We start from the raw sequence: 11745 nt of genomic DNA on the forward strand, positions 1-11745 counted from the left end.
GATTTAGCTCTCTAAGGCAATTGTGGTTTTCATAGAACTGTAAAACACATAACAAACAAAAATCAATCTCTGAACTTTTTCACACACAAATAAAAAGCTAGCTGTTTGGTAGATGTGAAGACCAGCCTGTAATGGGTGACCTTTCCACCAAGCCTGTATTCCTAGATTAACCGGTTTAATGAACCGTCCATTGGATAAAAGCTTTTACGAGGCCTTTGATTCCTTTCTCCCTGCCAGCTACATCCCCAGATAAGAAAAAAAATTAGGCTTCTTTGATGTAAAAGTAAGTTTTTAAAAATTTTGGAGAGACCTACTTGCTGCCTTCTCCAAAGTGGAGAATCAACACATTCTCCAGAACTCCGTGATAACACTGCCCTGAGGGTCCAAACCGGTGTGTGTTTTTTTTCTGACTGTGTTCCTGTGTCTGTAATGCAAATACCACAAGCAAAACAAAGCAAAGGGACATGATGTTTACCTTTAATTCAGTCTCTTTGTGGGGAAAGTGTCTGTGACTCATATGGCTCCTCTCTCACAGCAGCCCAGAGGCTGAGAAAACTAGGAGGTTATGAGATACGAGAAGCAGTCCCTGCTTCGCTGCTGTCACCCCACATTTCACAGCCAGGCTGCAGCTATACAATGTGATCTGAACTTTGCTATGCTCTTCATCACAGATAATTTAAATGCATCTGCCAATTGTTTCTGTACTTCTTCCTTCTTCCACCCTCTTCTGCGGTTGCGGCAAGGCAAGCGTTCTCTTTGCGGCCCAGCCGTTGTTTATCCCTTTTCGTGGAAAATGCAGCAGCTTTTGTAGGCCGACTGCTACTTATCAGATCTAATATTTATAAACATCGGAAGGCAGAAGCAGCAGAAAAAATGAGCCACGGTTGGACCAGACATTTCAGATTGCACAAGAGGTGATATTGGAAGCCTGCAGGTGTTTTTCCCCCCACTTTTGATGACGCCCCTTTGCGTTGGGGGATGACAGGAGAGATCTGTAGGTAAGTCAGATACCAGTTTCAATTGTGGTCATTCTTAGGATTCATCTGCCTTGTTGCTTCTTTGTAAGCAGTATTTACATACCCAACTCAAGGGCTACTATTCTATCCCACCTCTTGTCTTTACAGCACTAAATCTTGTGACGTACATCACCTTGTATATCTGAGGCTTCCTTGCTATAAATGTGGACAATTTAAATGTTTCTGATCCATGTGTATGGTACCAGACCCTAAGACGATCTGCAGTGATGCATCAAAAGAGAGGGAGGGCTTAAAGATGTGACCAGGAGGGATGCTTGGTGATTCAAGTGGAGGAGTGTGGCTAACAAAGAAGGGACTTGAAATCAGCTTTTAAAATATGAAACACTTGCTAGGTGATTTCTCCATAAACCCTCTTCCATGCATTTGCAGAAAAAAAAGTCGTACCAGACTTTTTTTTTTTTTAATTAGGGAGCTGTATTCATGAAATACACAACCAATATTTGGTTATCTGCTTTGCCCTATTTTTATGCCTCTGGGGTGACTTGCATAAACATTTATGGAATAATATTGGGCACACATCAAGGGAAGCCTACAGAAAGTCTGTGGAACAGCAGCAGCATTTTGATATGTGGGGGAAGCCATTTGCCACACCGTGGTCATTATTATTCTGTAACACTCCCTGTTGATAATGTTTCTCATGTTGGGGAAGGGGTCTAACTTGGTGGCAGAGCACAAGCCTTGCTTACAGGAGAGCTGAGCAGGATCAATCCCAGTGTTTTTATTCATAAAAGTCAGGTAACAGGTAATGGAAAAAAGTCTTCGAAATCTCAGTGAATGACCTGATGCATGATAGCTTCCTATATTCCCGACAGGTACGCTGGAACAGTGATTTCCAGAAAGTGTTTGACGAAGTCCATTGCTCCTTGAAGCTTATCAGAATTCCTCACACAGAAGATAAGTAAAGGCGGGCAAGCTTCCTTGAAAGGAATCTGGCCCCTTGTAACATACTGTACAAGTGAAAGAATTTCACAGAATTAACTGGGAGTGCATCTTAGAACATTCCTCAAGAACCATCTACAGTGTGCTTTTTCTTCCAACAGATGAGTCTACATTAAAAAAAAAGTGTTTTCTGAATGCAGAAAATGTTAAAAGCACAAGTGTGATACCAACCTTAACAACCTACAGGAAATTTGTCACCAGAAAAGCAGCAATATGATTGAGAAACCTAACTGAATTCTCAGCAGAGTTTTCTCCTCCTCTCCCAACCCCATTTCACAGATTCTTCACTTCTTTAAGCATGGAAGGTAACAGGACAACAATCTGCAGAGGTTCAAAAACCCGAAAGGAAGATTCTCCTCAATAGAGTCAACATGGCCCAAGTCCTGTAATGGGTAATTTGGAGAATTCGTCCTCCGCAAAGCTGCAGCAGTGCTTTATAGCAGCTAACGCCACGTCCCCATCTGTTCTGGACATCCCCTATTTGCTGAGCGACAGCACGGCTGCTCTGCTGTCCATCGTGGGCAACCTGTTCATCTGTACTGTCATCTTGAGGAACAGGAAGTTGCGTGCCACCGTCACCAACTATTTTCTGGTCTCGCTGGCTGTAGCAGACTTCCTGGTAGGGGCAGTGGCCATCCCTTGTGCCCAGTTTACTGATGTGGGCTTGCCACGGTCCAGGCCACAGCTGTGTCTCCTGATGCTTTGTATGCTTCTAATGTTCACACAGGCCTCTGTCTTTGGGCTGCTGGCCATTGCTGTGGAAAGGTACATCTCCATCCTGAAACCATTCCAGTACCAGTCTCTGATGTGCCCTCGCAATTCCCTGCTGGTGATTTTGACTTCCTGGCTGCTATCCATTTTGATTGGCCTGGCGCCTCTGATGGGCTGGCATGACCCCTTGCCGCCCAGTGGGGAATGCCTCTTTAACAGCATCATCACAAATACATACATGGTCTACTTCAACTTCATGGTGTGCATGCTGGCACCACTGATGGTCATGCTGATGCTGTACGGACGCATCTTCTTGGAGGTCAAGCGCCAGATCCGTAAAGTTGCCGAGGGGGAAGTCAACATCAGTGCCCAAAAGAGACGCCGGATCATTGTGCGCAAGGAGATGCAGACTGCCACCTCGCTCTTTATCATCCTCTTCTTCTTCATTGTTTGTTGGCTCCCACTTCACATTCTCAACACCATCATGCTTCTCTGTCCAACCTGTTGCATCCCCAGTCAGCTTATCCTGGCCACCATAATCCTCTCCCATGCCAACTCTGCCATAAATCCAGTGGTCTACGTCTTCCGTGTGCGATCCTTCCGGAAGGCCCTCGAAAGCACCTTCCTCTGCATCTGCTGCTCCGCCACATTTTCCACATCTGAGATAATGCCCTCCAACATTTTAGAAGTGCCACCGCTTCATAACACTTTACTGCCAGGGAAGTGAATTTAGAAGTCTGATTGGAACTATCAAACTATTATCCAATGGGAAAGAAAATATCAGAGCCAGTAAAATTCTGTCTGGGCGACGTAGCAAAATATTTGTGTAACGCTGCGGCCAAAATCTACACTGGGCACCAAGGGAGGCTGAACTCCTTTTGCAAAAGAGGTAACTGATGCTCTCCTGACATATTTTCTTCTGGGATTGCTACTTATGGGAAGGGGTAAGTTGCTGTTAAAGTCACAAGTGCCCATTGGGAAACTTGCTTAGCTCAGCCTTATGACTTGGAAGATTGCCCCGTCCTTTCAAACATATCTTCATACCACAAGGGCTACAAATTTGCTCTTTTTCAAAAGCTGAAATTCTCAGAAAATCAAATTCTCTAGTCGGTGCCATCTACTTTTGTTCTCTGTTGCCATGGAATTGCAGAAAATGTCAGAACATGCAGAGTGAAAGGTTGGGGCCTGCTGTCTCTGAATTCCTGTGTTTCCTGGCTGATTTGTACCAATTTTTGTAACTAATTTCTGTCTTGGATCATTCATTTCTTTTCTGATACGGGAAAGTTCTGGCCAGCATGAAATGCTGGTGAATCTTAGCCTTGCAACCAATACTGTATTTGTGAGGAACAGCTCCTCAAATGGGCCTTATGGCTTCCTAGGCTCCTTGCCAGGGTTGAACCAGCTGCTTGAAGACCTGGGTGCCGAGGGATTAGCAAACAGCAGGAGATGCAGCATCACATCCTCGTTGCCCCTTTTCTTCACTTGCTTGTCCAAAGGGAAGCCAGTCAAAAAATGAAAAGCATAGAGAAGGCTGGCAGCTTCTTGATGGTACCCCACTTTCCAAGTTGAAAGCTCCTGATGCTGCCCAGGAAAAGAGGAGATCCTGTCTGAAACTGCAAGATCCAGGCAAATAAATACTTTTTTTTTGCCAGCAAGCTGAACGTGGGGTGAAACCTGCCTTAGAAATGAGGACAGAGTCTCAGGGGGCCTCCAGTTCTCTTTCCACTATTTTATGGCTGGTGCAGCATAATGGTCAAAAGGAACACTGAATTAACTCCCAAAAGCTTTAGTCATGACCTTGTGGGAGGGGGATTTACAAGAGCCCTTCTTTTTCCATCCCAGCCCTATCCTTCCCTGTTTGAAATAGGGGAACAATATTAATGTTGGCCGACCTTAAGGGCTGTTATGATGATTTATGGACCAATCTCTGAAGTATTTGAAAGATTCCAAGGAAACAACATACATGCAAACCCTGTGGTGGTTCCTACTTTTGGGGTGTAAAAGTCCATCAAGGCCAGTTTTCTTTCCCAGGGAAGGGTGGGGAGGGGCACCTCTTGAGGTTTATGCACAATGTATGGCATTTAGTGGCAGACCACCTCTGTTCTATGAAGCCCCATCCTAAAGCAACTGCTGACCGAATAAATATATCTCCTCCATGAATGCATCTAGGCCTTTTCGGTTTGTAAACTGAAGCAGTCAGCGCTGCAGTGTATCACACAAGCAAAACTTAAAATACCCTTCTGATCACCCCCATCTGAGCAGCCTAAGTCCTCCTTCAGTTGTTTTAGGCTTTGCATTTCTCCTCACCGTTTTCCCCCTAGAATCTTTTTTTGTACTTTGGCAAGTCCTGGCCTCTCCCTAAACTGATCCCTCCCCTCTTGTGTGTGATTTGCTTCACCTTAAGAGAATGAATTTGTAACATATAGGACACGTGATAGAAGCTTCCTACCCAGCGTTGTTTTAACTGGGTGATTCCCCGTAGTTTTGTATGACGAAAGAACGATTTCATCAGCTATACAGTGACCGTCCGTTTCATTAGTTCTATGAATCACATGCCCCACAAGAGGGGGCAGCAGGACTTGAAAAGGATTAGTTTTCTCCGCTGTCTTAACCATGAGAAAACAATGAGCATCAGCTAATGACTGACTTCCACTACTTCCCAATACAGCTCACTGCATAATTATTTTTCAAAATTGTACCAAGGACACTGCACTAGACACACTTCCCAGAACTAAGAATATTCCTCATGTCCAGGCCAGATTTCTTTCCTTTCCTTTTTTTAACTGGAATCTTTTCCCAAACCAGCGTTCAGCCCGCCATGAGACGTGAAAGCTAAGAGGGGCTGTTATGTTTGCTGCTGTTCCTGATTTTCTCTGTTCAGGTTTCATTCTGGAACTTGGGCAGATGAGATGAAGGATCAATTCATATGAGATTTCTAATTCTCAGTATTGGATAGTTAGAGCTCTCACGTCAGAATTCGAAGGTTGGGTTGTAACACCACAGATTGCTGCTGCCTTTGTAAAAGTTGCTATATTTTCTCTCCAGAAACAAAAATATTGCTGGGTCAAGTTAACGCAGCAGTAAGATTTAGGATTCAGAACTCCTCGGTTCAGAACGCTCCAGAGACATCTTTATTTTGCTGGTTTTTCTGTGCAACGAGACTGTCCCTTGAAAACGGATGGTTTCTCTTTAGAAGCTGTGGCCAACGCCAGCTCAAGGCATTCAGCACGTTTGCTGGAAATGGTCAGCATCCTTAACTATTTGCCTCTTCCCTACAACGCATTGAGCGAACGGCTTCTGTTCCCAGATCCTGTTAAAGCTGCTGTTCCAGGCTGGAGATGGCTGTGTGTCACAGTCAGCTGTGGAAATGCAAGGCGTCAATATTGTCCACCTCTGGACCTACTTAAGGATGAGGTGGGAGGAAGAAATCTGATATTAGCATCTGATAACCTGCCACACTTTCTATCTTATTAGGCTAGGGGAAAATTGAGCCATGAATGATGGAAACCTGGAAGTTGATAAAGCTTTTGCCATTAAGTTAATATTGCTAAGCATACAGTGTCCTTGAAAGGGCTGCAGTCTGTGTATTTTTTTTTTAAGGCAGAAGCTAGTTAATTATTCTGGAGCATCTATGCTGTGGGATTCAGGCTCCTCACTTGGCTAAGTGGGAAGCATTACAATATTCCATCTCTTGGCCCAGGTCCTGCCTTTAACCGTCACCCTCTTCTCCCTTTCTTCCTGAATTAGTAATTGGACTTTTCTCTCTCTCCATTTCCTGAAGTGAAAAACCTGTGACTCATTGAAATCGGAGCCCTGGCTTGAACTAAATCTGAGCTACAATATTGAGCCGGATTTTCTTGCCTGGATGTGTGAACTGGGGGCGAGGGAGGAGGGCAACAGAAGGCTCTAGGGAATGAGAAATGTGATGCTTGGTCTCCAGGATGCTCGTCTTGCTCTGCCCTGTGCTTAGCAGGGAATTCTGAAGTGCCTCTGAAAGCCTTACTAGTACCCCAACGTCTTCTTCACACTTTACACGATCTACTGTTTCTTTGGAGCAATGTTACCGCATTCGGACAAACCAGCACACTGGTCAACTGCAGTCAGGGTATCTGCTGGGGAGCCCCTGAATATGGAAATGATCCATTCACATGTACTCAGCTTAATGAACTACTTTTCCCAGAGGGCTTCTTGGGAAACAGGATGGCTTTCTGGACCATGCAGCTGTTGATGAGTTGCAGTTACGGAGTAGGTGCACCAGTAAGGACACGTTCCCAGAGGTACATGACAGATGCCACTGACTACATGGTGAGCCCTGCTACTGATCTGATTAATGTGCAAAGGGAAGACTACCATTTATGTCGCTTCCAGAAATGCAGGGTGGAAGTACTTTTCCGTATTTTTATCTTGGTTCCCCCGTGTCTGTGATGAAAACGCTGCAGGGCACCCCACCTTTACCTTAGTCCTTCTGCCAAGACCCTTCTGAGAAAGCCATCTGTCCCCATATAGAATTTCCCCCAATGCGGCCACGGGATTTCACTGTGTGTACTCAACTGATTGTTCCCTGGAGGATAATTGATGTTTTAAGTAAATGTGTTTTTATGTCATGGTGCTGCTCCAACAGATATAACCATAGGATGCATGAAGTGGTAAAAAGGTCCCACATCAAAGCAATACAAAGACACTTTCAGAGGGTGGGGAGACCTAAAGTTTCATTGGGGCTGGGCGGGATGAGAGAAGGACAGCTGGGCCTAAGGAGTGAGCTCCTGCTAACCAGGTGGGCGGAGAAGACGCATATGGCAGAGCAGACAGCATGGAAAATAAAAGCAGACAGAAACAACATCAGGAAATCACAGTAACTTTAGGAATTATAGTTCAAATTACTTTTTTCCCCTTACGCACAAATTCATATTTAAGAACAGTTTTATCATTCAGTTTGGCTAAAAACACTGAATTGTGCAACACATCAAATCTTAAGTCTTTGATGGTTAGGGCTAGGTTAGTTTATTTATAGACTTCTATTTTTTTTATGCCACCCAACTCCGCCTGACTCTCCGGTTGAGATTAAGTGTGCGTATCTGTGTCAGGGTTTTGCCAGAGTTAGGGTTAAATTAGGAAGTTAAGTTTTTATCATGTGTGCTACGTTTCTGTTACTGTGATATCGGACTTCACATCAGGCATAAGAATAGATCTCAGCTCTCCAGACAGTGAACCCCGTAAATCAGGTACTTGCTTACAGAATCAAAAGCTGAGATGTTGTTTTATTGCAAACGAGAAAGAAGTCATGTATGTAGATCCGTGTACTGCAGAACATGGCAGCCAAACTATGTGCATTCGTGTGAGCCCAGGATTTAAATCCTTTTGAGTAAATTGATTTTCACCCTTTTTTTTTCCTGGCCTTGAGAATTAGAGATATCTGCTTGGTGTTTACATCATTATTCTGTATTAGGCTAGTTCTTGCCTCGCCACTTTCAGCCCTTAAAGCCCAGAGATTTGGGGTTGGGATTAGGATAAAATTTTTTGTTGGTGTTAGGGTTTGATCAGGGATGTGATAATATTAATTGGAAAATGCTAGAGTTAGAAAATGGATCCCCAAGTATCCCTTCCTTACCAGAGATAAAAAACAAAACCATACATTTTAAGGAGCCAAGAAGGGGGCATTCACAGGATTAAAAGCACTTATTTTCTTTGAATTAAAACATACGTGGGTGTGCATGACCAGTCTCAAGCCTCTGGACAGAAAACTCTGTTCCCTTCAGCAAGAGCCATCTGGCTGCAAAGATACTCTTCATTTGGCTGGATCCAAGCAACGGTCAGGTATGCTGACTAACCAGGTGGTGAAGACGTAAGGAAAGAAAGCAAATGAGTCAGAGTGTAATGAAATTAGGCTGTGCCAATCGAAAAGAATTAGGCTGTCTCCATGTGCAAACAGGTTTACCTAATATCTAACCATACAACTGAGCTCCAGGAAGGGAGAAGGCCAGCTATTTATTGCTGAGCCAATTGTAACAAAATTTCATTTTTATGTACACTTTGGTGTATAGTGACATGGCAATAAAAGTCACTCTGCCCTACTCATAAATATAACTCTGTCTCCAAAATCATGAAATACTCACTGGGCAGAAGAGCCGGTACCAGAAAAAGCAATCCAATGAATTTAACAAAATGTTTATTACAAAAAAAAGGAAAAATCAAAAACCCGCATGCAAGAACATACCAACGTGAAGTGGGAATTCTGTATCAGCTGATCAGGGAACTGAATACTTCTGACACAAGAAACATTTGAAAGGCAGACGGTTCACAGTGATATCCCTGCTTCGTATGGGCAAAATATCAATGGAAAAATATCAAAGTTATGGGCAAAATATTCCACTCTCTTGACAAGGACCTGAAATATAGCATCCTGGCATTGCCAGGCTCGTGAGCCTCCTCAGCCTGTTACTTGCCAGCAATAAGGGGATTCCTCAGCACTACAATGACTGAATCTCCCCGCAGGAACATCTTCGAGATGTAGCGGTCCTTGTTGACTGGCTTGGACTTCTTCTTGCCCTTCCCACTCTTGGGCACCTCGGTCCACATCTCCTTGACGTTTTCTAACACCATGTTGCAGTGCCTAGTGGAAAAAGGGCCTGTTATGCAGTGACGAGATGCCCTGACCGGCCCCTGGCAAATCAGCAGGGACCAGAATGCCTGCACCATTCTGATGCCAAACAACCCTGCTGTTCCAGAGGAAGTTCGGAGAGACGAAGCTAAAGCCCAACTCCCATAGAATTCAAGACTGAAAAGTAGGGATACACAATGATTCTGACCTGAAGCAGAAAAGGAACTCTGAATCCACTGGCAATGTGCTCACAGTACCTGCTGGCAGCTTCTTAAAGAAGTCACGAGCTTTCCTGGGAACTCATGGTAGCCATGTTATTGCAGTCCATATGGCTCCTACCTGAGCCCAGGGAAAGCAGCACTTCTTTTATGGAACCACTGACAATTGTGTACCTATGCTGGATCCGAAGCACCTTTCCCTCTTTGGATCCCCATAGCTGCATATTCCTTCTGAATAAGAAATCTTAAACAAACCAGAACACTACAAAATAGTTTCTCTGAAAATATAAACTAAACCCACAGATAACCATCTGACGGAATAGAGAAGTTCCCAGATGAGAACCTACCTGTCAAAGGCCTTGACACGCCCCAGAAGCTTCTTGTTATTGCGACAATTGATTAGCACCTGGGTATTATTTTTAACGGATTGTGTGAGTACTGACAAAGGCCCTGTATTGAATTCTTCCTCCTCCCGCTTCTGCAGTTCTTCAGGGGTCATCTCACTTTTGGGCTTGTTTAAGAGGCTCCTAAAAAAGGAAAGGAAAATAAACACATAATGTTAGATTTTGGGGTTATGCCATAGGTCTTTAAATGGATGAAAACAAGCCCTCTTTGAACAAGACTGACTTTAAAAGCTTTCTAGTCCTCCTATCCAAAGTACTGGGAAGAAACATCACAGCTATAGGAAGCATTACTTTTCTTCTAACAGGTTATTGGAAAAAAATGCAGCACATATTGTATATATATAACCAACAAATACAGTAACTAAGATCATCACCATGATAACTAAAGGGGAATGAGAGGCAGAGACTCATATTACTCTCTCCCAATAATTCTGCAACAAAAGAGCACTAACTTCTGCGCTAATTTAGAATGACTACCACCCAGATGCTACAAATCACCAGACTACAGATATAATACTGCTCTTCAAAATGCAGTAGAAAGGTATTACTACTATTCAGCCTATGTAGCGTCCTTGCTCTCCTGTTTCCAACTGCAAAAAAGAAAAAAGAAACAAACTTACTGTATTTCTTAAACAAAGGAAAATCATAATGGTGCCAAGGTCTGGAACTCTCAGCCTGTGTCTTCCTCCAGCCAATAGCCAAATAGGTTGAAAATAATGAGAAACAATTGTCTATTACATTAAGAAAGGGCTGTTTTGAGGAAGACAGTGTAGCCACCAGGTACAGTATTGAAAACAGGCGTCAGTGCTGAATCTCTCAGCCAAGTGCAAACACGGTTCACAAGCTTAGAAGCTATGACTGTCCTCAGACGTGGGGAGCCACAACTGACCTCCTCCTTGCCTCTGAGGGCAGCAGCAAAGACATGATTTACTTATTTCATTAAATTTGTTATGGCCACCCGTTCCCATAGACTCTTGAGTCTACGGACTGCGTTTTCACAACCTACAAGTCATCCAGTTGCATTTTAACTCAGCGTGTTGGGCAAACACCGCCCATGGGTTCATTCATGGCTTTGGGATCTCAGAAAACCGGGTTCAGCCAGGGTTAACTGCAGAGAAGAACATTCCTGAAACATGGCCATCAGTCCTTAGATAAAGGGTAATTAGAATACTGCACAGCCACTACAGACCCCAGCAATATAAAGAAGAGGAGGAGCTCTAAGGATCTCACGGAAATGGTGACTTAATGAGGTGGCTACGTTGTTTGTAGCATCTAATGCTGTCTCCTATCCTTTGAATAATAATAGTAATGTCTTAATTGTAAAAAGCTTTTTAAATTCTTGTTTATTTTATGGTGTTTCTTGTTTATTGTATGCCGCCCAGAGTCACGTTTTGTGAGATGGCCGGCTATATAAACATGATAAATAAGTAAGTACGTGCCAGGGAAGGGGACCTACGGCGCCCCCCCAACAAATTGGCTGCGTTCATCCCCAGCCGCGCAAGGAAATGCCAGGCGCCCCCCCTGCAAGCAAGACTTGGGCGAGGGGAGAGCGCAGACAAGGAAGTGACAGGAGGAAGTCCTTCCTTGCCCCCCACCAACCCTCCCCCCGGCGGCTACCCCAGAGCAGAGCTGAAAGGTAACGGTCTTCCAACAGGGGCACCTATTCCAAGGTTTACGGTGAAGCCCCTACACATATAATACTCACAGACAGACAACCCCGTCCCCCACCACCACCACTGAGAGCCCCCGCCATCTCCCTCCTGGCTTCCTCACATGATGCCGGTGCGATGGACTCCCCCTCTCGCGTGAGAAATTACTCCGCCGCGCTTGGGAAGAAA

The 11745-nt window shown here is 44.3% G+C and overlaps 2 protein-coding genes across 2 annotated transcripts; one reads left to right on the forward strand and one right to left on the reverse strand.

The window, feature by feature from the left end:
• Positions 1-2184: 2184 nt before the first annotated feature.
• On the forward strand, positions 2185-3489 carry LOC134503586 (adenosine receptor A1-like). The gene has a single exon (XM_063312417.1). It carries the CDS (start codon positions 2365-2367, stop codon positions 3412-3414), a length of 1050 nt encoding a protein of 349 aa, XP_063168487.1. The 5' UTR covers positions 2185-2364; the 3' UTR covers positions 3415-3489.
• Positions 3490-8867: 5378 nt separating this feature from the next.
• SNRPD2 (small nuclear ribonucleoprotein D2 polypeptide) lies at positions 8868-11745 on the reverse strand. Its single transcript, XM_063312419.1, has 3 exons — positions 11681-11745; positions 9851-10030; positions 8868-9297 (listed from the first exon to the last, which is right to left on the reverse strand). Coding segments are annotated over exons 1-3 (357 nt in total). The 5' UTR covers positions 11683-11745; the 3' UTR covers positions 8868-9122.

Source organism: Candoia aspera, chromosome 10 (assembly GCF_035149785.1).
Source record: "Candoia aspera isolate rCanAsp1 chromosome 10, rCanAsp1.hap2, whole genome shotgun sequence".
Classification (NCBI taxonomy): Eukaryota; Metazoa; Chordata; class Lepidosauria; order Squamata; family Boidae; genus Candoia; species Candoia aspera.

Coding starts and splice junctions, on each gene's coding strand:
- SNRPD2 (XM_063312419.1), bottom strand. Junction 9,298..9,850: donor CGTGTCAAGGCCTTTGACAG/GTAGGTTCTCAT, acceptor TTTTTCCACTAG/GCACTGCAACATGGTGTTAG.
- LOC134503586 (XM_063312417.1), top strand. CDS start 2,365: ATGGGTAATTTGGAGAATTCGTCCTCCGCAAAGCTGCAGCAGTGCTTT.